The sequence below is a fragment of the Ursus americanus genome, chromosome 19 (assembly GCF_024610735.1).
Source record: "Ursus americanus isolate L20-20 chromosome 19, mUrsAme1.1.p, whole genome shotgun sequence".
NCBI classification, from domain to species: Eukaryota; Metazoa; Chordata; class Mammalia; order Carnivora; family Ursidae; genus Ursus; species Ursus americanus.
The window spans coordinates 19,549,454-19,574,807 of record NC_142145.1 but is presented as its reverse complement, the minus strand read 5'-3'; the positions used below and the strand labels follow the sequence as shown (position 1 = coordinate 19,574,807).

The 25,354-nt window shown below is 39.9% G+C and overlaps 1 protein-coding gene across 4 annotated transcripts in view; it reads right to left on the bottom strand.

The window, feature by feature from the left end:
* Nucleotides 1-25,045, bottom strand: part of CCDC68 (coiled-coil domain containing 68) — a 53,014-nt gene extending 27,969 nt beyond the window's left edge. For all 4 annotated transcript variants that reach the window (XM_045790143.2, XM_087869785.1, XM_087869786.1 and 1 more), the window contains exons 1-8: nt 24,930-25,045; nt 12,832-12,902; nt 12,438-12,533; nt 9,695-9,825; nt 8,486-8,572; nt 5,033-5,173; nt 3,373-3,498; nt 1,519-1,647 (exon numbers count right to left, since the gene is read on the bottom strand). In XM_045790143.2, the coding sequence (XP_045646099.2) occupies nt 1,519-1,647; nt 3,373-3,498; nt 5,033-5,173; nt 8,486-8,572; nt 9,695-9,825; nt 12,438-12,450 (627 nt within the window). In that variant the 5' untranslated portion in view covers nt 12,451-12,533; nt 12,832-12,902; nt 24,930-25,045. The remainder of the gene's footprint in view (nt 1-1,518; nt 1,648-3,372; nt 3,499-5,032; nt 5,174-8,485; nt 8,573-9,694; nt 9,826-12,437; nt 12,534-12,831; nt 12,903-24,929) is intronic.
* Nucleotides 25,046-25,354: the final 309 nt, after the last annotated feature.

Below are 25,354 nucleotides of genomic sequence, written 5' to 3'. Positions count from 1 at the left end.
CTATATATTATTATTATTACTAGATTCAGTTGAATTTGGGCTTATTTAATTTTTGTGATTTCCTCATAGGACCTTCATTGACACTACAAAATTCAACCAAGCTCAGTGTTATAAATTAAATCATTGGGAAATACGTAAAAAGTTAATCAAATTTCCTTTGGCAAGAAACCTGAATATGGAAATGTGCTGCTTTTGAAGTGACATGTCTAAAATGGCATCAACTCAAGGAGACATACAACAGTATAAGGCTGAGAAGGGAAGGGGCAAATCAGGGGATTATTATAATAATATAAAAATTTATTGGGCAATATTTACCAGCCACCAAAGCCTCTATTCTTTTTTTTTTTTTTTGAAGATTTTATTTTTAAGTAATCTCTACACCCAATGTGAGGCTCGAACTTCCAACCCTGAGATCAAGAGTCACAGGCTCTACTGAATGAGCCAGGCATCCAGGCACCCCCAAAGCCTGTATTCTTATCTACCCCAAATTCAGCTTCAGAAAGCCCAATTTTCTATTAGTCTGTTTTGCCAGTAAAAACCCTGTATTCCTTGGTTTGTCTGTATTCTAAATTTTAAGAGATGCATCATTACATTTATGGGCTCACCTTTTTCATATATTTGGAGTATCAGCCACTCAAAGGCACACTGCATAAAATTTTTAAGAATTTTTGTTCCTTCCCAACTCTTCCCTAAATGGTCTCTTATGGAAGTCCCAACTCCTAGAAGATGTCTTTTCTGAATGTGAATTATATCAGTCCTAATGCGGCCATTGGTATTCACAATGCTGAAGTGAACTCGGGTGGCCCCACCCAAAGAATGGATACTTCACTGACTAATACGTGGAAATGTTATGATTACAGGGATCCACAGTGTAATTACTAGTAATAGGTGGACTTTGTGATCATTCCCATTGTTTCCACTCACAGCCTCGTCTGCTTCGCCTTTCTAAGCCATATATACACTAGAGAGAGAAAGTGACAGGGGATGATATGACTGCAATATTTGTAGAAAGGTCAATCAGCGACTGTACAGATCATATTAAGTGTGTAAGGGAAGGAACTAACATTATTGAGTACTTTCAAAAGTCTTAGTTGTTACAAAGAGGACTTACTTGCAATTAATCTTATTTATTTCAGGGGCACCTGGGTGGTTCAGCTGGTTGGGCATCCTACTCGTGATTTTGGCTCAGTCATGGTCTCAGGGTCGTGAAATCGAGCCCCATGTTGGGCTCCACGCTCAGCAGGGAGTCTGCTTGAGATGCTCCCCCTCTCTCTCTCTGCTCCTCCCCTCCCCATGCTCACTTTAGTATGCATGCTCTCTCTCTAAAATATATACATATTATTATGTAAATATATATAATTATATAAATTTATAAATTGTATTTATACACATGTGAATAATACATTTATATAAATATATAAATTTTATGTATCTATATCTTATTTATTTTCTTGTTATTTTCTTTCATTCTTGCCCTAACTGTCCGGAAGTAATCCCTTTAAGTCCCCAGGGGCTCACCTTTTCCATCCTCTGTACAAGGTTCTCCAGCTCTGTGATTTGATTATGTTTTTCTTCAAGCTTTTCAGCAACTTGACTCAGATTTTCAACATGTTGTTTCAATTGCTGTTCTTTTTCAAGTTTGTTAGCCTTTGTCAGAAAAACAACTGTCAAACTCTTGTTTTTATTAAATTATACAGACATGCTCTCCCTCTATAATTCTGAGTAGCCAAAAAAACTTAATAATTCACACTTGATTCAAATTGCTCTTTTGAATTTAGTGTTTCCTTCAAAAGAAACCCGATGGGCTGCAACAGTGCTAAAGCAATGTGGAATTAATAATATATTAGTGTTATCCCTAGAATGTTTACATTTGTTACCATAAAACATGTTAGCCCTACTGGTACAAGAAAGAGAGATGCTAATTGAAGATGAAGAAATTTTTGACTTTTTCTCAACAAAACTTAATTAGAACACAAATAAAATCTTATATGTTCAAGTAAAAAAGTTTCATTTTTTTAATATTTTATTTTTAATCAGAAAGTGTCATAAAAGCACAATAATGATCCCCACGGTGTTGGGGGTTATTTCCCAGGCCTATCGCAGGAGTTGTGCTAAAGACCATAGAAGCAAAGTCTTCATCTGGCAGCCCACAGGCCACACTTGCGAGTGTCTCAACTGACGTCTACCCGACATGCACACACACATCAGCATTTATATTTCATAAAATTTGAGATTTTACCAGTAGAAGAAAGTGTCTAGCTTCCTTCCCTTGGAAAGCCCAGGTGGGCATTCCTGCCAGGCAATTCAAGGCTGGGGCTGAGGCCCCTTTGCAGAACATGTGTGCATTCCCTTCCTGACAGGCCATGTCCATTCACCCACGTAGAGCACTCAGGTCCACACAAGTTGGCTCACGTCATTCACTAAGGTTCTTTATCTGCACCCTGCCTGCATGTGATTTTCCGACCATCACCACCACATCCGGAAGCATGAAGGTGTGTCACCCGCACAATGCATTTCCCGCTGTGCTCCCCTGGGGACCTCTGCAAGGCCTGAGCTGGCAGAAGCCTAGGCACCCCACCCCAGCATCAGGGAGCTTCCCTGTTTTGAGTCCGGGTGAACACACATACATACACACACACATTTTTTTCCTTTTCCAGTCCTAGTACATTCTCCAGATAAAGGTTTATTGGTCCTAAAATGTATACTTCAGATTTAAAAACGAACAAAAAAAGTATGCGTGTATCTGTGTGTGTCTGCGTGTGTATGTCTATGATATATATACACACACAGATATACACATATATGTATTTATGTGTTTAAAATATTTTAATTTATATAGTTATACATTAAATAAGAAATATGTATTTTAGAATATAAAGGTACACATACATTTGTTTGTTTGTTTTTAATTTGAAGAACGTATTCTAGGGTCAAAACCATTTTGAAACCATTGATCTAGCCCAACTCTTTCATTGTAGAGACGAGGAAATCCAACTCCAGAGAGGGAGAATGACTCTGCCTAGGCCATCTCGTTAGCCAAAAGCAGAACCAGAAGAGGAGTCACTGGCCGGTGGCACCGGGACAGCCCTGATTTCTAGGCAGGGGGGCACAGCCCCCTCCCACCTGTGCTCCCCAGGGCTCTGAGCGAGAGTGGCAACGCAGCAGCTGGACAATGTCTGGGTGCCAGGCTAAGCAGGGGTGGGGAGAGATCAGCATAGAAGATGGGCACCCTGCCCTGTCCAAGGCTTGCCCAAGTCATGAGCCATTGCTGATTTTACATCTAACCTTAAAAGGAGAGGTGTGAACCAACACACGTACACACACGCTGGGGTGTCAGTTCTCCAACAGACAGACAAGCCGCTAGCTCAGTACCTCGAGTAAGTGTTTACCATCCTCATGCTTCTTTCTAACTTCTTCAGACTGTGTTTGGTAGATTTCAAATAATCTCTGGGCCACATTTCTCAGAGCCGCCGCTCCTGCCTGTCTGGAGGCTTCCAGCTACGAAAAGAGGTCATGTTTTGACATTTACAGCAGAAAGGGTTAAAGGCAGAACAGTTTGACAGGCGACTGAGAACAGAGAGGCTGTAACTGTACCATTTGCACCACCTCCTAGACAGTAGATGGGAGAAAAGACACTATATCTGGCAAGAGGAAAACGTAAAATGAGAAACACTCTATTTAGGGAAACTGTCACGCAGAAGGATTTTCACCGACCGGGCCAATCCAAAGCTCCCAAATCAGTGCCCTGCATTCATAAACTGCACCCTGCGAAGGGCTCCACGGTGCCTCATCAGCTTATACATTTATTTCCTTTTATCACTGATGTCCACAACAGGACTAGAAGATGCGTTTTCCTAAAACAGCAGTGGGACAAGATATGAGGATTAAGGGCCATTGTCATGAATCTCTCAAGGGATTTAACCCCAAAAAATAATCAAGAATGGCCACAAAGATTTACCTATGGAGATCGTCATCGCAGGACTGCATATATAATAAACCAATAAATAAATAAAGCAGCCAATAACAGATTAAACAAAATAATGAGACATTTGACCTTGAGTGCTCTAATTATTTTCTTTAAAGATTTTATTTTTTTATTTGAGAGAGAGAGAGAAAACGCACAAGCTGGGGGGGAAGAGGCAGAGGGAGAAAGAGAAGCAGACTCTCCGCTGAGCAGGGAGTGCGATGTGGGACTCGGTCCCAGGACCCTGGGATCATGACCTGAGCTGAAGGCAGAGGCCCAACTGACTGAGCCACCCAGGCATCCCACTTTTATTTAATTTAATTTATTTATTTGTCAGAGAGAGAGAGAGAGCGTGCGTGAGCACAAGCAGGGGGAGTGGCAGGCAGAGGGAGAAGCAGGCTCCTTGCTGAGGACCCTGGGATCATGACCTGAGCTGAAGGCAGATGCTCAACTGACTGAGCCACCCACGCGCCCCTGAGTGCTCTAATTAATATGCGTTAAACATGAAGGACTTTTAAAAATTATTTAGCAAGAACACTTAACGTGACACCGACCCTCTTAACACATTTTTAAGTGTAAGACACTGTATTAACTACAGGCACTACACACCAGATCTCTAGAACTGATTCGTCTTGCATAACTGAAACTTCCGTAAAATCTTTTCAATAGTAAAAGTAGTCTCCAAAATAAAACACTGAGATTTAATTTATAAAACGGAAAAGTGTTTCTTCATGCAGGTGAGCATACGTGTGGACCTGTGAATGTATAAGGATGCCTGTCTGCTTTAACACATCCATGAAACTATCTTATTGGCTCAAAAATACAAAATTAGAAATTTCTCCTAATAGGGGCACCTGGGTAGTTCAGTCGGTTAAGCGTCCAACTCCTGGTTTCAGCTCAGGTCGTGATCTCAGGGTTATGAGACTGAGCCACATGTCAGGTTCCGTGCTCAGCACGAAGTCTGCTTGAGATGCTGTCTCTCCCATTCCCTCTGCCCCTCCCCCAACAAATAGATAAATAAACTCTTTAAAAAAAAAAAAGAAAAGAAATTTCTCCTGATAGCCATACCTTGATTTTCAATACTTCATTTTCTTTGTTCATTTCTAAGAGCTGCTGTTCTTTTCCTTTCATCCTTTCCATGAGTAGGTCCAAACTGCAACAGGAGGGGTCCGTTTCAGAATCAGAGCCCTTTTGAATGTTTCGACAGTGCTGAAATGAACAAACACGAAAATCATCAACCTGACTATTCCTTTCTTCTACAAACTTTGACAACAATAATTATCACTCCCTATTACATATACCAAAAAAAGATTCAGGTCAGCACAAATAAAATACATCTTTTGAATTTCAAATATCAATGGGGAATTCTCGATGAAGCAGCTGGTCCCTGGATTTGCTCAAATTTGATTCGATTCTTATGTTAAAAAAAAAAGTAGAGGTACATCTTTTATACTTTTTCTATTTCCTATAGTTTAAAATATACCATTAAGTCCTTTTAAGGAGATAAAGAATATATCTACAAGGCCAATTTTTTTCCTTTTTTTATTTAAGTTGCAGACAGAAATGCATTTTGGTTACACTGTATTACAAACTAATATAATCAGGCCTCAGAGTTACAATACACGATATTCAATGTTCAATGATGCTTCACTGTAATTACCCCATATTAAATTTCCAGAGATATCAGAACTGAATGGTACTGCCAGTGTGACACAGTGTAAACCCTAGCCCACTGAAAATACACTTAGAGCGTAAGATAAATCTCATCCGGAATCAAGGACACGCTGAAGTGGAAAGGAAATTTGAAATTATCTAACTCAACTACATCAATTTTACAGATATGAAAAGTGAGGTACTGAGCCCAGGTTTAGGCAGTAAGTGAGAGAGATCCATCCTGTGCTTTCTGCTCCTCCAGATTATTTCAAGACAGACTAACGAATTACAAAATTCTACATACCCTACAATGAAACAATTTTAAAATAATAACTTTTATTTCATAAGCATTTATCATGTGCCATGCAATATTTTAGATGTTTTATAAACGCCCCTTTGTCTGAATACTTAAACCACTAGAAGGCACTATGCCCATTATACAGAGGAGAAAATTGAGGATGAGAGTGTTTCACTAATAAGCCTGAGGTTATACCTAAAATAACTACCAGAACGTGAATTAGAATCCAAGTTTGTCTGACAAAGCCAATATTCTTTTCAGTACAAAATATGGGTTTTATTCACAGAAATAAAAAACTAAAACAAAAAAGAATATGGTGCATATAAATAATACAGTCACTATAATTCCATCAGGGTTTTATTTATTCTACTCCAGGCCCTACTATATACTCTCACTCTCTGTATACAGAAATTATTTTGTTTTTTAATTTGTTAAATAGTTGATGGAAAGACTCTTGTAGAAGGCAGGTTGCTGGTAGCAGAAGATAGCTACACAGGTCATGGATTAGAGTATCTTAAACTTTAATGAGTCACTTGATGATAGATCTGGTTAAAATGCAGATTCTGATTCAAGAGGTCTGGGGTGGGGCTCTAGATGTTGCATTTCTTTTTTTTTTTTTTTTTTTAAAGCCATAGAAGAATATTTATTGACATGGGAAAATGTGAACAACATAACTTCTACGTGAAATATGCAGGATACAAAACAGTATATACAGTAACACCATTTTACGGAAAGAGAAAGAGCCATACATACAAAATAATACATAGGAAAAAAATGGAAGGATGTACATAGCAAATGTTAATAATGGTTATCTCTAGATAGTAGAATTAGAAGTGATTATACAATTTTTTCCAGCAAATGTCACCTGCCCTCCAAACAGTATCTGCTTCATGCTATTTTTTCCTGGATACTTCATTTCCAAAGAGCTCCCCAATCCTGCTGCTGCTGCCTGGACTGCAGCCCACACTTGGAGAGCAGCAAAGCCCAAGATCATGATGACGAAATTCCTACATGGACATTGTTCAGATATTGTGGGGAAGGGGCAGGTACTTTGAGGTTATCTGTCCGCTGACCATCTGAGGTTTGAGATGACCAAGGCAGACACACTAGCAGCACGATTTATCTCCACTCCTAAGAAGCTAATCCTGCCAAGGTCACCAACAACCTCCCCATTGTACAGCCAGTGGTCAATGTTCACTCCTCAGTTTACTTGGCCCATAGGCGCCATTTGACACAGTAGCCCCTCCCCCCTTTGTGAAACCCCTTTTCACTTGTCTTCAGTGACTCCAGTCTCTCCTGGTTTTCCTTCTAATTCGCTAGCTTCTTTCCCCAGCCTGCAGTGGTGATTCTTCTTCTTCCTAAGTGTTGGATATCTCAGAACTCAATGCTCAAATTTTCTGTCGTTTCTTTGGGTTTTTAAGATTTATTTATTTATTTATTTATTTATTTATGTATTTATTTTTGAGAGAGCGAGAAAGAGAACTCCCACGCTTGTGGGGAGGGGCAGAGGGAGAGAATCCTCAAGTTGACTCCCCTCTGAGCGTGGAGCCGGAGGAGGGGCTCAGTCTTAGGACCCATGAGATCATGACCTGAGCCAAAACCAAGAGTGAGATGCTCAACTGACTGAGCCACCTAGGTGTCCCTGTCATTTCTATCCACTCACATGTTTGGTGATCTAATCCAATTTCAGAACTTTAAATGCTATCCTTATTCCCAAAATCTCTGCCCTGTAGCCTGGACCTTTGAGCCCAGACCTCTACCTTCAACCCCAGAATCAGACATGCATTAGGAACCTCCACTTAGAGGTCTTCAATAAACAACTCAATATAACCAAAGTGGAATTTTTTATCTTTCTCACCATTCACAAACATTAACCTTTTTTTTCTAGTTTCTGAGAAATTAATATAAGAAAATATTTGGAGCTAGTTGTCTTAGTTTGGGAGACTGAGGATGATAAAGGGAACAAAGTTTATGCCTCACATCCTATGTTCTGCATTCTCTGTGGCCATAGTATATAGTGGACAACATGGACACTGATGAGGGGCGCTTGGCTCAGATGAGCTCTAACCTGGTATAATCCAGACAAGGCTAAGTGTAGATTGCTTGCAGTTAAGAATATAAGGCCAGTCAAAGGGGAGAGGGAAATTCAAGTTTTATCAATTGTCTGATCACTTGACCTAAAAGCCTAACGGCTTCAACTCTGTGCCCATTGGTGTGACCCTGGTGAGCCTAAAAGGTTGTACCCCCATCCGTCTTTGGGAGACGTTGCTGCCATATAACCTGGCTGGGCTGATGTCTTCCCATATGCTTTAGATAAGTAAGCCCCATTTAAAATATTCAAGTAAGGTCTAGTCATTCCAATCTGAGCCTACTAATAACATATGTGGTTAAATATTTCATACATATGCCCATTAACATCTTTAGATACTGACAAAATATTTAACATTCATCATTCAAAGCTTCAAAGGATAATTTAATAATTATCTTAAAAAGTTATTTAAATAAGGTTTATACTGTTTTATGTTTATTTACTGAAGGAATAAAGTGGTACATTTTGATCAATTTATTACCTTTGTTTCTAGTTTGTGATTTGTACTGTTACGTCCTACTTCATCTTTAAAAATTTGATTTCGGATCTTTTCCAGAGTAGTTCGGATCTAGAAGAAAAAAATACTTTATTTTTTTTCAAAGGCATTTAATGTCAAATACTTTTTTTCTTTATACCAGCTACAGTAGCCCTGATCTATCTAGAAAGTAATACATAAATACTGATCTCAGATTTAAATAACTGCCACCAACCTGCCTTGCATTTAGGCTAATATTGTTTAGATTACAGAAAATGAACATTACGTCTTTATAATTCTTTCTCAGCCAAACCTAAAATATAACCTAAATGAATATTATACTACAAAATAATTACTGTTTAGTAATTAGTATTTAGTACTATTTAGTTCTATTTTTCCTATGTAGTAATTTAGTACTAATTTACTATTTAGTAATTACTATAAAACAATTACTATTTAGTAATCACTACAAAATAATTACTAGCTAGTAATTACTAGAGAATAATTACTAGCTAGTAATTACTACGGAATAATTACTATTTAGTAATTACTACAGAATAATTACTAAGAGGAGATCATACAAACTTATGCATGAAATATAAGCCCCATGTCTTAGTGACCTATGGAATTGCAAGACACTCAAAGATGAATTAATCGATCCGCATAAGTTAACAACTATCTCTGCCCAAATGTTTCCATCTGCACTAAGAAGCAGTTCCTAAGAATATATACTTTTGTCAGCCATTATCCCTGGATTCTCATAAGATTTCACATTTTTAATGAAGTAACATGCCAAGATGTGTCACTGGGGAGAGCAACCCGGAACTGTGAAAAGGAAGGGGATAAGGAGAGACGGAAACTCAGCGAGACACGTAAACATCTACTCGGGAACACAGTATCAACACTCGTGAAACAACCGAGAAATGATATAAAATGGTAAGAAGTGCAGTGGTGAATAGCGTGGGGCAAATTAAGTGCTGATAGGTGTTCTGAACCCTTCTGGCCCATTATTCAGTTTTACTCCATGTGAGGGAACAGAGGTTCGTGTCCTCAAGAGAGGTGACTAAACGTGTTGAAATGTCAGCTATTGGGATTGTCCTTTGCCATATGTGTCCTCACGGGTTCTATGGAGGGAGAAACAAAGCCCAACAATCCATATTAGGTTGCATTTCAAAAAATCATGTCATGCTAATATGATTCCCAGCACCTGCATACCTTTTTCACATATTCGGTTTCTTCAATAACGTGAGCTGATGTGGACTCATACAAGGCAGAATTATCTTCCCTTTTATCCCTTGGGGGGACCTCCGTGGTCCCTGTGACTGTTGTCATTGTGAATTCTGGCTCTAGGGTAACATAAATTGGTTAGACAAAACTAACGTCTTTAATGATATGGTAATATCGCTCATAAACTAAGTAAAAGAAGTTCTGTATTAGCACGGTAATGAAATACAGTAGAAGATTTTATAAATTATTGTTATGTGTATATATCCATAAATCCGGGAATTAATTTAATATAAAAACAGCACCAGCTGAAGCATTCATTGATTAGAAGCATAAAAATCAAATTATCTGAGAAGGAAAAATGTAGGAAAAATGTAAAATGTTTTTTTTTTTACTTCACCTCATATTGGACTATAAAACCTAAAGACCAGAGACCGACCACATCTTATTCCTGTTTATATTCTAACACATCATAAGTGCTTAATAAATGACTATGGGACAAAAACAATATATTATAACAAAATCATATGTATATATCACTTGTATGCACATATACATATATTCATGTATACTTTATCTCTCAATAGCCTATAAAGGTCATCTACTGGAGAATTATTTGTAATAGGAAAATCTTGGGAAAAGCCAAAATACCCACAAAAAGAGGACTGGTTGAATCATCTACTGCTATGGGGTCTTCTCTAGGATGCATTATTCAATAAAAAAAAATGGTGCAGAAAAGGATATATAAAGCATCTACAGTATCATAATTTCTAAAAGATGGGAGAGGTGAATAGAAAATCTGAGATCTAAGTTTTGACACTGAACAGCGTAATTATTTTACCTAATTATAAAGTAAAACTAACTTAAAAAGAAAAAAATGAAATCCTTCGAAAAGAAATAAATAAAACAAATGCATATCAAGTTGGTGACATATCCACAAGAATTATTTGAAGTGACTTTAAAGCACATGCCAGGGACTATTTATCCCAGGTTTGCGATGCCCTAGGAGCAAAAAGAATTGCAAAACAATTTTAAACTATACTCACTAATAACACTGTTAGTGGAAATATTGGTGTTGCTACTTGGAAACTAGAATATGTGTATGCGCACTCACCCACAGAAACGCTGGATGTAGAATAAAGCCACAAAGTCGTTGTCTTAACCTCATTAAGAACCAAGATTCTGAGCATAAAAGAAAAAGCCCCTACAATTAGAGTAAAAAATGTTCTGTAAAAACCTTACAATCCAAACTGAAATGATGAGTGGAAAATAATGATTTATCTTCCTTTAAAAATGTATATTCTAGGTCTAGCCACTCAAAAATTTAGAAATATAAGCAATTAACACTCCTCGTGTCCAGACTGCAGTCTCAGTATTACCATTTTCTACTAAAAAGAAACCATGACCTTTTGAGTGATTTAAGTCTGGGACAAGAAATGTACAAGGTAAGCTCGAGATACCTTGTTCTACCGGAAGGCAAAAAGTGATCAAATACTACTCAAATAAGACACAAAAGCCAACCTGATAGAGAAATGACTGTGAAGGATTGAGAAATATAAAGGATTCTGAAATTCCTGAAATCATGGTGAAGGAGAAAAACCACCACCAACAGCAACCATCATCACCCAACTCAATGGAGAGAGGCCGCCATTATACTAACATCAGCTCAAAAGAGGGAGTGAAGAGTCACCAACAAGCATTTATCTTGCCTTGCTTGTATGAACTATATTTCATGGTAACCAAATAGTTGATTTTTTTTTCTAAAGAATTCCTGCTAATAAATCCAAGTGGATTGAGAGAATTAGAAGACCTGCATTTTGCAACCTCTTAATGAAGAACGGATCTGAACAACAGACACCAACCAGTGCTAAAATCACTAGGTGAGCGGTTGATGAAGAATGCACTAACCTGGGGAACATCACTAATCAATCTTGACATTAGTGGAAAGAGACACCCAAACATTTCGCCTCTAGATGTGGTACAATCACAAGTAGAAAGCATCACCTACAGAGTATGCTTTAAAAAAAAAAAAGAAGTGAACTTGAATCTCATCAAGCCTCCGTACCTAAGGACAGTAAGTACTGGAACAAGAGGAAACGTGTTCAATGAGTCTACAAGGGTGAAGGATGCAATTGGCCAGACCCAAATTATGGGACATCTTATGGGACAAATAACTAGTTCCTTCCCCAAATTACAGGAAGAAAGACGGGATGAAGAGAAGGAAAAATTGCCATAAAGGAAGAGTCTTAAGAAACATGACCAAATGCAATATATGAATCTTCTTTGGCTCTTGATTCCAGTAAACCAGTTATATAAAGACATTGTTGAGACAGCCGGGGAAACTAAGTCTGCCTGGCTAACAAATGATATGAAAGAGTCATTGTAATTTCGCTAGGTATGATATTAGAATTATGATATTCTTTAGAAAGATCTTTTCCGTTAGTCATACATACTGAAATATTACTTTTGGAATTGCTGTAGAATGCTCTAGCAGAGAGAAAAAAATGGGGTGGGGTAAAAATGAAAGAATTCTGGCAAAATGCAGGGAATCGTTGAAGCGGGTCAAGGGCACATGGGGTTCACTAGGCTCTTCTATTTTGTTTCTGTTTGCAATTTCCCTAATAAATAGTAAAGAACTAAAAAAAATCAAAGAAAATGAAAAGCCCTGTGAGGTAGGATTATTCATCTCATCTTACCGATAAGGAAGCCAAGACTCCCGTGGGTGATAACTTACCCAAGGTCACCATAAAACGAACAGAGCTGAACCTCGAGCCTTTGTCTTTTGGATGACAAGTTCAAGGGTGTTTCTCTCACATTAAGGCTGGCTTCCCTAGTGAGATAAAAACAACAAAAATAATTAAAATTTAGCAATGACCTATGCTGGAAAAACACACAAAGAATTTTCATTATTTGCTAGCATCACTTTAAAACTAGATAGCTACTGGGATAAGTCTAAGCCCTGCATTTATCCTTTAATCTTCAATGAAATTGACAGAGTATGCCAAGAATTTTCCATTTTATTATAAATCCTCTTAGACAGCCACAATGGCTTCTCTTTGTTTCGCCTGCAGTCGATCTGGCAGCTGCAAGTCAGCAAGGCTGCTTTTGCAGAATGTGGGTGCGATCACCTCTGGTACTTGGTCCTCTGAAGTCTCTTCCAGGATGAAGTACCTGGTCCAAAACAGCATTTAAGTGCAGTCTGAAATAAAAGAAACACCCGTAGAGACAATAAGCGATGTGCTTGAAAACCAGAAGGGGATGGTCAAGCTTGAGTGGTGGTCAGCAAACCACGGTTGCCCAATCTGGCTTCCCACCTATTTACACCGCCTACGAACTAACAACGGTTCTAACGTTTTTTAATGGTCCGACATGAATGCGCGCACACGCACACACAAAACAAAAATCAAAACAAGTACTACATGAAAATTATATGAAGTTCAAATTGAGTGTTCACACGTGAAGGTTTACTCTACAATAACCACAGCCATTCATGTACATACTGTCTATGCTGGTTTTGCTTTATAACAGCAGAGTTGTGTGGTGGCGGCAGAGAAAATATGTGGCAAGCAATGTCTCAAATATTTACTATCTGGTCCTTTACAGAAGACGTTTGCTGACCCCTGGGTTAGGGTGTGGCAGAGGGTGGGAGCAAGTCTGTAGGGAAAAAAGGTGAGGAGAACAATCAATTTGGTCTGAGTTCTGTTTTGTTCTCCAGTTCAATCCCCCCAGATCTATGGTCTCATTTGATTGATTTGCATACCTTTTCTTTCTTTTTAGTATGTTACACACCGTGTACATTAACAAATGATAAGAGGCGTTTCAGCCTAGGAATGAATCACTCTTCAGAATGGATCCCAAATGCATTCTCACAGTCTTTCATAATTTGAAAATCACCTTGGGCCCCACGTTATATATCCTAAGCATATTCTCTTCTGTGCCTTTTATTCTTAATATCAGGAATTCTGCTCCTTAATCACCGATATTTCTCAAAACATCGTACCTCTTCTCACTGGTTGGGCCATCTTAAACTAGTCACATAAAAGTTTAGCCTCAACTTACCCATATCTGTAAAATAGGGATAAAACACCTAGAGTTGTAAAATTGAAGGTTTTTTGTTTTTTGTTTTTAGTTCGTTGGTTATAGCAGGCACTTAATGGACAGTAACAGTTAATATTGTCGCTCTTATTATTTAATATTATTAATAACCACAGAAGACACACAGCCTATAACAGAGGGGGTGGTTTATGCCAATCTGGTTGCAAAGTTTATATCCAACTCTATTCAAACAAAATCAAATTCCATTTCTCTTTGATTCAGAAAATTTTTGTGATCACAGTCCTTGATTTGTACAAAGAAACCCAAGGGGAACTTAAGCCAGCAAAGTCCAAATTGCCATATGGCGTTACCTTCCTGGGGAAAATCCATCTTAGCATTTTATTTCTGCCAGAAGTAGATTAGGCAGATAAAATTTTCAAAATAAAACACAATCAGTTAATTAAAGTGAGAAAAGAATTGTATTTGTTTTACGCTAGAGTGGATTGAAGACAGCTTATAAGTGGCATCACGCCAAGAGGTGTTATTTCCTAGATCAGGGCTCTGCACACAGGGCTCCCAAGGGGAAGGGGAGGTGCTAAGTAGACAGGGCTTTGCCATCTTAACTTAAACCAAAGCAGTTCTGCTTTGTTCTGTCACACACTGAATTTTTCCATGCGACTTTCTGTGAAGAAAGAACATTCTACAGTGAAAAGGTTTGGAGGCAGACTGCCTAGTTTCATGGCCTGACTCTGCCACTCAGGAACTGCCACTCAGAAACTTGGGCAAGTTTCTTAACCTCTCTGTGCCTCAGTTCCCTTATCAGTAAAATTTAGATAAGATTAATCATTAATAATGATAGAAATAATAAACAACATGGGGTTGTTTGCAAGTTAACATTTTCCCAGCACCTAAAACAGTGCATAGCATATAATAAGTGATTTGTATGTGTTTGTCAAATGAGTAAATAAAATATGAATCCATTATCCACAATTATTGCTGATAAGCAGTCTGAGTAGTAGAGAAGAACCAGGTAATATTTTAAACAGTCTGCAGACCCAGCTAGGTTATAAAGGAAAATCTGCTTCTGGTATTTTAAGACTAGCAAATTCACGGGATTGGTTCTTTCTCAATAACACATCAATAATTCATCAACATCCTCAATTGATTATGCTAACGTCTAATGAATAGTTTCCAATTTACAAAGCAATTCATACACATTATTTGTAGTCTGTGCAATAACTCAACACATCATTGGGCACCCAGGATAATGTAACTAAACCTACTTCTCTGTTTAATGACATAGGAATGGCTTATCCATTATACAATAAACACATACGAGGCACTGTTACGGAGTTGAATTTTGCTCCCTCCCCATTCATATGCTGAAGTTCTAACCGCCCCAGGATCTCCGAATGTGATCTTCTTAGGAATCAGGACCACTGCAGATGTAATTAGGTAAGATGAAGTCACACTGGAGTAGGCTGGTCCCCTAATCCAATATGATTGGTGTTTTTATAAAAATTCGGACACAGATGCACACAGGAGAATGCCATGTAGAGCCGAAGGTGGAGATCAAGGTGACATGTGTACCTGCCAAGGAACACCCAGAATGGCAAGCAAACCACCAGAAGCTGGAGGAGAAGCATGAAACAGAGCCTTCCTCACAGCCTCAGAAAAACCCAACCCTGCCAACACCTTGACCTTGGACTTCCGGCCTCCAGACTGTGAGACAAGCAATTACTATGTTTAAGCCACTTAGTCGGTGGTACTTCGTTTCAGCAATCCTAGGAAATGAATACAGGCACTGTTTATATTCTAGAGCTTCCAACAAAGGTATTTTCTTCCTTTATTTAACCTTTGGTTGATTCATCCATAGATCAAATATTTACTGAAGACAGCTGTGTGAGGTGCTGTGACCACAGTGGTATGCCAGACACCCAGCCTTCGTGGGACTTTCAGTTCAGAGGGGAGACAGACGTTCCACCAAACAGTGAATATACACAGGGAACGTAATGAGAGGCGGGACAAGCATGAGGAAGAAAAGTAGAAAGGGTAACAGAATACAACGAGGTGCTGTTCTGGATGGGTGATGAGGGAAGGCCAATCTGAAGAGGTGGCATTTAAGCAAAAGACTGGAATGAAAGGAGGTGATGCTGTGTGGCCACCTGGGAGAAGAGGGTTCTAGGCAAAGGGGGCGGCAAGAGAAGAGGCTGGAATTTGCTTAGACTAGTGCTCTAAGAACAATAAGGTACACAGTGTAGCCTACCATTTCTTTTTCTTTCTCTTTTAATGTCCCAGGGATTTTTTTTTTAATAGACCGAAACTTGCTAAGACTTCCGGTGCCTAAGGAGGTGTCTCCTTAGCTACTTAGAACAGGTCTAGCCTTGGCTGCTACGGCCCCCTCAAGGCTGAAGGGAAGGCAGGGTGTGGCAAAGTGGGGGATGCTGTCAGCTGCCACAAAGAATATGCAACTCCAGGTCAGTGCACAGAAGGGACAATAACTTCAGTTGACTGCACAGCAGTATTCTCAACTCACTTCTGGGGGTGTGAACTGGAAAGCACGAAGGTGGATGCATGGCGTGTGGGCTCCTTCCCAGATACGGGGATCCCCACCCGTATGAGTCTTTGCAGGAAAGTCCCCTACTTGTTCTTCCCCATTGCCTGGGGCGAGGGCACAGTTCTCACACCTAGACTCCGCCAACTAGGTGCTCCCGTCTGGAAATGCCAGTAAGGGATTGGCCCTGGGGCTCGCTGAAGCTGGAGGCAGTGAAAACCCAGATAATTCTGGGAAGGGAAGGAGTCTGGCACAGAGCAGTGACTTGTGTCCAGATGGCAGCAACACCAGGGGTGGCATCTAGTGACCAGTGGCAATGCCAGGACTCTCTCCTACTCTTATGACAGCCTGATCTTTGCTGAGGTACCAGCACACTGGATTCTCCCATTTCCAAGCCAGGAAATTCCTTTTCAACTGAAGTTCTCCAGAGTCAATGAACTTAACTGACTGGTTTGCAACCAAGAGCCCTGACTGGTGGTAGCACCGCTTCTGAGTTCTGAGCTAACAATATTGAATCCTGTTTCATCACCATTCTTGGTCACTCCTCTAGAAGGCTTAGATATTGGAAGCTGAAAAAGTAAGTTGCAAGAAGAGTGAAACTTGGTAATTAGGTTATACGAGGGAAAGAACGCTGACATATCTCCCAACTCTTGAAGAGACTGACCGTGTCTTGAATATTAAATAGCACACCTGTTCTGCTGCTACATTACACAGCACAATGGTGACATCCAGTGTCAGCTGGCTAAATCTCAGGTGACTGTGCATTTCACCTGAAAACGACGCCCACTGTATCAGAAGACATGCACGTTAACCCTCAGCTCCAGTAATAATGACATTGTTTTCAAGTAATAATCTAAGCTTTTTTAAGTAGAATTAATTTTATTCATTTTCAATACTCATTTATATACAGATATTTACATCATAGCCAATGCTATAGAAAGCTCTTAGGAAAGAAAAGCTATTTCATTTTGCAAAAAGGATTGAAATATTGGCACACACACAATATACAAATAAATGGGATTGACAAACACTGTGCCATTTATTAAAAAATCATTTTCCATATATTGTCAAAATTAATCATTTTAACATACCGTACCACTACACCTGTTATCTATATATCTACAGGTATATCTAAATCCACCCACGTATGTATGTAAAGTGCAACCAACTCATAAAACAGTGATACCAGTTTTTCAAGGTCATCAACTGACCTCTCCACCTGAACCCAGAGAGACTGACCTTAGATCCAAGGGTCTTTGTAATGAAAGAAACCATCTTCATTGTTCATTGGCATAATTTGAAATTTTGAAAACAGCTGAAGATTTCACCCAGTGCCCAGTATAGCAACTAAACTGCAAAAAGGAACAAATCACATGACTCTATTCCTGTCTAGGGGAACACTGGGGAGAAGGGACCAGAGTCTGCTGAGCGCCTACTGCATACAGGCTAGGGTTTGCTTCCTTTAATAATCCTCACATACACCCTGAGAGGTCGGTGTTATTATTCCCACTTTACAGATGAGGAAATGTGGCTGAGCAAGATGAAGCAAAACCGCTAGCTCGTGACGGCCGTGAATCTCAAGCCTGAGTCGGCTGGCTCTTTCCAGCTCGTTACCTCGCCTTCTGTGGCCCTCTGAGTGGATTTCTCAGCCTACTTTCTTGGGCCTGAGCTAGTTTTGTAGCCAGGTCACTGGGTAACAGTCAAGTGACTCCTGCTGCGAGTGCCCCGTGTGTCCCTCAGGAGCACGAGGAGATGTTTTCGTCCCAATACATTTACTCCACGGACAGAGGCAATATGGCTTCATGGCTTAAAAATGGTGGGGAGGGCACGTATTGCATGGTGCATTGGGTGTTATACGCAACTAATGAATCATCGAACTTGACATCAAAAACCAGGGATGTACTGTATGGTGACTAACATGATATAATACAAAAAATTTAAAAAAAAATGGCGGCTTTGGACTTGGTCGGTACTGCCCACAAGACTGTTCTACTTCCCACTCGCTGGGTGGCTGCGGAACAGTTTCCAAACTTCCTAGGCTTCAGCTTCCCCAACTGAAAATTTCAGATGCAACTGTTGAATTTGTCACAGTTACATGAGGATTAAACAGGACAGTGCATAAGGAGTGCTTCTTGAAGGGTCTGACCCATCATGCACAAAGAATTCTAAATAATCATATTGACATCCACAGCCCATTGAGAACATTTGATTATAGGGCATCATTGGGAAGTGTCAAAGCCTAAGCCCAGCTGTCCCCACACTATCCACCCCCACCCCCACCCCCAGCCACTACCCCATCAGTCAACTATTCCTCCTGTTTTGAACTCAGTTAACAATCAACTCAAAAACCACCTGGGATTTGTCAGTGAAGAGAACACGAAAAGAAGCCTATGTCAATGACATGTATCTTATAGTCTTTTGCAACATTTAAGAGGAAGGTACCCTTTTGGAAAATTTCTCTTATGACTTTATAAAATATTTTAAGAATAAAACGTTCAGGAATCTACAAAATATCTTTAGCTTCCTAAACTCATCCTGGAATATGTTAGCTCCAACATGATTTACTTCATTTAAAAAAATCATCCAGTAAAGGAGGTAAAAGACAGATGATAGCAAGTGTGGATGAGGATTTGGAGAAGCTGGAACTCCGGTCTGTTGCTGATGGGAATGGAAAGTGGGCAGTCACGCTGGACAACTCTAAGTCCGTTCCCTATAAAGTTAAGCACTCACTGTACAACCCAGCAATCCTACTTCTAGGTATTTACCCAAGTGAAATGAAGGTCTATGTTCCACACATCACAAATGTCTCTCATTGCCAAACACTGGAAAAAATCAAAATATTCATCCACAGGTGAATACTACTCAGCAATAAGAAGAATGAAGTACTGACCCACACACTGTGGGTGAATCTCCAAAGCTTTTCCTGACCGAAAACAGCCAAATCCAAAAGGCTACATACTGTAGTTCTACTTGGATGCGATTTAGAAAATTCGAGATTATGGGCACAGAAAACAAATCAGTGGATACCTGGGGACTGGGAGTGGGGGAGGGATTAACCACAAAGGGGACACAGGGGAATTTTTTTAGGGAGGGGATAACATAACTGCTCTATGTCTTTTTTTAAAGAATTTATTTATTTATTTGAGAGAGACAACGAGCCCATGAGCAGGGGCAGGGGAGCGGAGGGAAAAGTGAGAGGGAGAAGCAGACTTCCCATTGAACAGGAAGCCTGACGTGAGGCTTGATCCCAGGACCCTGAGATCATGACCCAAGCTGAAGGCAGATGCTTAACTGACTCAGCCACCCAGGTGCCCCATAACTGTTCTATATCTTGATGGTGATGGTGGTTCCATGACTGTAACCATTTGTCAAAACTTACAGAACTCTGCGCAAAAAAAGGTGAACTTATATACTTTTGTTTTAAAAACAATAATCATGCAACAGTAGCCTAGACAAAGCAAAGTACAACTGAGATTTCAAAAGCCAAGGGCCTTCACTGATTTTATCAGAACTAACTGGAAGTCACAATTAGCTAGATTCGTTTCCCTTTGTTCAAATTATTGACCCCCAAAACAATGTAAATGACAAACAAAAGAAAACAAAACAGTGATGGAATCAGGACTGTTAAAAGGCCAATTAGAACCGTTGTTGCCACAAGAGTAGCCAGGGAAGCCTGACATTCAATATGGTGACAGAGGAGGCCCAGGGAAATCCTAAACATCTTAAGAAAGTTAACCATACTTATTATTCACTAAAGTGGAAAAGTAGGAGGAAATCTATAGAAGTATATAAGAATTAAGAAAATTTGCCACAAGATTTAAATCTAATTCATGAACCTAGAATTCCTCCTCTCATCTACCCATCCCCTCCTTAGTCGTTCTCTAGCTATATAACATGTTTCCGCTCTTCGCCATGGCCCATTTGCACGTAGACTATTGGGTCAGTGACTCCCAAGTCTGTCCAGATGGCCACTCCCAGCAGCAGTGGGGACACGTCCCGCACCAGGATGACGTCAGACTGATGTGCATGTGCACAGGGAAGCATCCTCCCCAATTCCGGGAGCTCACAGAAGGATACCAGGGTGAGAGCAGCTTCTGGCTCTGGGTAAAACCTAATTCCTTATAACAGATCATATCGTCATGAGTGATGAGTGAGTGAGCTTATCAAAATAATTCAAAGACTCTCACAGCTCAGTGCTGATCAAGCCTTCCTCCTGCAGGTGAACAGACACAACTGGGGGGAGCGTGTCCCCGCCAATTTTGGAGCATATGAAAGTGGGAAGGATGGAGACAGATTCCTGTCAATGGTATATGACTCTTAAGAGACATTCGGAATGACACTGGCAGTGGAAGTCTAGAAAAAGGCACCTGTTCTAGAGATTTTTAAACCCTTACCAAATTAAAAAAATTAAAAAAAAAGACATTACCAGTAGAAATGGATTAATTCATCCAATCACAGAGCATCAAAAGCACAGTGCTCCCACCCAGGGATTTCAGCAAGTTGTTCTGACATTTCAAGCAGAAAAAAACTGAGTTCCAAATGAGCACATTCAGCTTTGGACAACCACATTATTTAATCTAGACTATCTTGTTTTCAAATTTTAGCATTTTAAAAATAAAATCCTGTGCATTCTAAGTTATCAATAAAATAGACCTTTAAGTTATATTGATGCTCTTTTTTTCCCCAGTAGGAAAGTGTAATTTCAGCTGTAACTTGCAGGCACGAAGAGACATATTGTCTTCTCTTTAGTTTCACAGAGTTTGCCAACTTTTTCTAGAAGGGATTCTACTCAACTGGAGAAATCCTTCTGAGAGGATCTTTAAGCATAAGTTGCCAAGCGTAACCTCCGAGGAATGCATTTGCTATAGGAGTTGGCACAAAGCAGGGTGAATGGGGGTGTGCAAGGGAACAGCCCTAACCGAACTGCTGGTCAAGGTTCCTGATTCCTAAGAAAGGTGATTCAAAGGTCCATACTTTTGCAGTGTTAGAAAGTTCTGATTTGGTCTGTTCTCTGGATGACACACAGAAAAACACCACTACTTAATAGGAACCTGGAGTTTTTATAAGTCTGCCCTAGCTCCTTGAAAAAGTCCCAGAGAAAAAAGAAGTGGCTTTTTTTTTTTTCTGTTTTAGATTTTCACTGATCTAAGAGCTCAAACTAGTGCCTGATTTTGTAAATAAACAATTGTATCTGGTTCATTTTTTAGCACAGTCTTAGAAATCATAGAATAATAAATCTAAAAGCATATAAATTCACATGTACTCCCTTCAACTTTTTAAGGCTTAAGGCTATAGATGACTCATGCTTTATGTTAAGTAGGCCACTAAATATGCTATTAGGAAGCACTCGGATTTTTGAGAGTACTTCAGTTATCACTGTTAGGTCAAACAAAAATCAAAATTCTAAATGTACCGTTTGTGAAGAAAACGCAGCAAAGGAGATATGACTTCCCTTGGCAAATATGAATGTCAAGAGCGAAACATCTTCCAGTCCAACCTAGAATGCCAAAGGATTGATGCTTTCTGCTACTTGCACAGGGTTCACTATTTACTATTTTCATGGGAGTATCACAGAAAGATCACAGAGAAGAGCAGTAATTATACCAGGATTATATTTTTCATATATATAAATGAGAGGTTGGGTCCTAGCAATTCTTTTCTAATTATGCTACCGGGGAAGCTGGACCAAAGAATCTGTCTTACCACTTCAATGTGAATGCAGAAATATCTACCAGCTGGTGAACAAAATGTGGACCAGTCATAGAATGGAATGAATAGTAGTTAGCAATAAAAAGAAACCAGCTACACCCCGAATGAACCTCAGAATCACTGTTCTAGGGGAAGGAAGCCTGATGTGAAAGACCATCTATTGTATGATTCCATTTGTGTGAAATGTCCAGAAAGTCAAATCTAAAGGGAGAAAAAGTAGATTAGTGGTTGTCTGGGGGTAACAAATAGGAAAGTGGGGTCTTTGAGGGATGCTGAGAAAGTTCTAGAACTGAACTGTGGTGATGGGACAATCCCATAAATTTACTAAAAATCATTGAATCGTACACTTGGATATATTTTATGGTGTGTAACTTATACCTCCAATAAAGCTGCTTTTTAAAAACAGCAACAACGACAACAACAACAACAACAAAAGCAAGAATGCCTTGGACAAAGTCAGTCTTTCCCTCTGGGGCAAAATATAACCATAGTCATATTTTTCTGATTTACAGGAAAAAATCATGTGATGGATAGAATTTTCTCAATTTGAAGTTTTTCATTCATTGATTTATATGCTAAATTCTTGGCATCCACTACTCCAATTTAGTTTTTATTTAATTTGCATGAAATTGATATTTAGCTATTTCAGGCGTCACATCTCCATTTTTGGTAATATTTAAACCTGACCACGTAATTCCCAAATTCTTCTCCAATCTAAGCAAAAGAGAAAAACACTGACCTGAATAATACAGAAGTTCCTTTACAATTGTTAGAGTTGACTATTTAAATTGGTGAAAGAGGATACTGATTTGAAGATAATCTAGTTTCAGTCACTGTCAATTGATCGATGATCATTGATGTGGTTCTTATCTATGATCTCTAGGCGTCCCGGAGGACTCCAGCATTGTGCACGTTCCATGAGGACAGGATTGTGACTTATTTACACAGAGCTGTATCCATCCCTCCCTTCCAATTCGAACTCAGAACCAAGTGCCCTTCCTAACAGATGCTCAACCAGTGTATGAATGGGCCCACAAATTCACACACACACCACGTATTTTCTAAAACTTGATGTGCACACACTCATGCTTTTGCTCTCCAAACCCATGTAGCTAGCTGTTTTCATGCTCAGTAAAATGCAAATTCACTTGAACATGTTATGAAGTTGATAGTAACATTTTGCCATTAAGAATTTATTTTCTATTGATAAATGGCCTATAATTTTGATATAAATATCTCAGTTCAAAAGATTCAAAACGAAGACTTTGAGAGACTTTTAGATTCCCTTCAAAACCTTCAGTTCTTTCCTTTTTCAGTCAAGATCCCCCCCCCAAAAAAACGCCTAATTTTTCAGCTTCAGCCAGAATTTGGACGACAACTCAAGCCCACTGTCCAGCACACTGTAAATCAATCAGCTAACAAATAACTGCCTGTTATTAATTCACAAAATCATGAAGGGGAATGATATAACTGAAATAGTGTCTGTATTTCTTTCAAAAGTCTCTTTTTCATCAGTGCAGGTTTAGTTACCAAATTTATTTAGCAAATCACAAAGATAGGAACCTTAAGAAATTTGCAGGAAGCGTAAGCTGTTTTCATTCTTTCTGTAAGGAGCGAAGGAGCCACGAGGGTATACCCTGCCTTAGGCACAAATTCCTGTGTCAGGGACCTTCACTCTAAAACCCTCGGTGTGGGGGGAGAGGGTGGGGGACAGGCCAGTAACAGGAAACAAAGCACCAATTGTGTCTGCCAGGGTACCTGAGACTCTGGCTCAGATCATATTTCTGAAAAACCAGACTTCTGCAGAACTGAATATTTAATAGCACTAGGTAAAATCAAAAGGGCAGATTATCTTTTCCTTATTGCAAACGCAGAATAATTCCCTTTGATGCTTCATCTAGTCTATATATATAAAGATAGTAAAGAAAGTTTTGATTCCTAAAAAAAAAAAACAACAACTATGGTATAATGGTAAACAGACACAGCACAGTTATGTTTGGGGCTAATTGTTTCTTTTGATCCTTATTTTATATATATATATAATATAACTATATATTTATATATAATATATAAATATATAAGTATACATCTATATATTACGCTTTTCATATATTTCTATGTTATATATTTTATATGATATATCTATTATATATTTCATATATATGATATATTTATATATTTTATATGTAATATATTTATATGTATTTATATATATTACATATATATATATTCCCCCCTTTTGAAGAAGGGTGAAAAATTTACAGCCATGTCTTCACTCAATCTAACTATGCTTGCACTGTCCTGTACTATATTCTTCAGTAAGATAATAACACTCCTTTGCACAACTGCCAAGAGCTCTGTTAACCTCCATCTCTGAAATACCAGGACAGTAGAAAACGGTCAGCCAATGGGCTGTTCTCCTTTTGTGACATGTACCTGCAGCTACAGAAGCCGGCAGGAACAAATGAAGGGTAAGACAAGCACCTTTATTCATTCATTTGTGCTCTTAAAAAATGCGCGCCCAGTGACCTGTCAAAGCTGCCACAAGGTGACAGCAAGTCTCCCAGTCCTCTCCGACTCGGAGACGCCCGGCAAAGGGATTGCAAAACAGTAACCTAAATAAATAACCAGAGCTGGTGCATCGGACGAAAGGAACGTTATTCCTTCTCGGGGAGAGGCAACGCTTTCTCTTCCGAGAGGAGCAGAAACTTCTCGCCCAGGGAATCGGAAACTTCTAGCCCAGAACTCAGGAATACAGGGAGGAATACGCTCCTCACCAGGAGGCTGTTTTTGCCGTGGGTGCGCTGAGCTGCGCGGGGGGAACCCGCTCCAAGGACCCCGGACGTCCACGCACCCTGGGGCGGGGGGTGGGGGGGAGCCGGCGCGCGCCGCAGGCGCTGAGCTCGCGGGTCGCCCGGGCTCGCCTACCTTAGAGCGCGCTGAGCAAGTGCGGGGTCCCGGCCTTGCGCTCCCGCCTCCCGCCACGGTTAGCTCCGCGGGGCGTGGGTGGCTCCGCCGCCGTCAGATCGGGCTCCGCCCCGTAGGGTGCGCCCGGGGCAGAGTCCGGCGCCTGGGAGACTCCGGGGAGGAGCCCGCGCTCCCGCCGCGCCGGACGCACACGCCCTGCTCCACGCACCCCAGTCCCGATCACTGAGCTGTTGGTAGAGTGATATAAACGGGGCAGTTTTTGAAGACGGTCCTGTTCGCACTCTCGGTTCATGAACTTTTGTGTCTGTTGTTTATAATAAAACTTTTTATTTTGGAGTAATTTTAGATTTAAGAAAAAGGTGCAGAGATAGAACAGGGCTCCCTAAACCCTTCAGCCGGCGCCCCCCTAATATTCACATCCTACT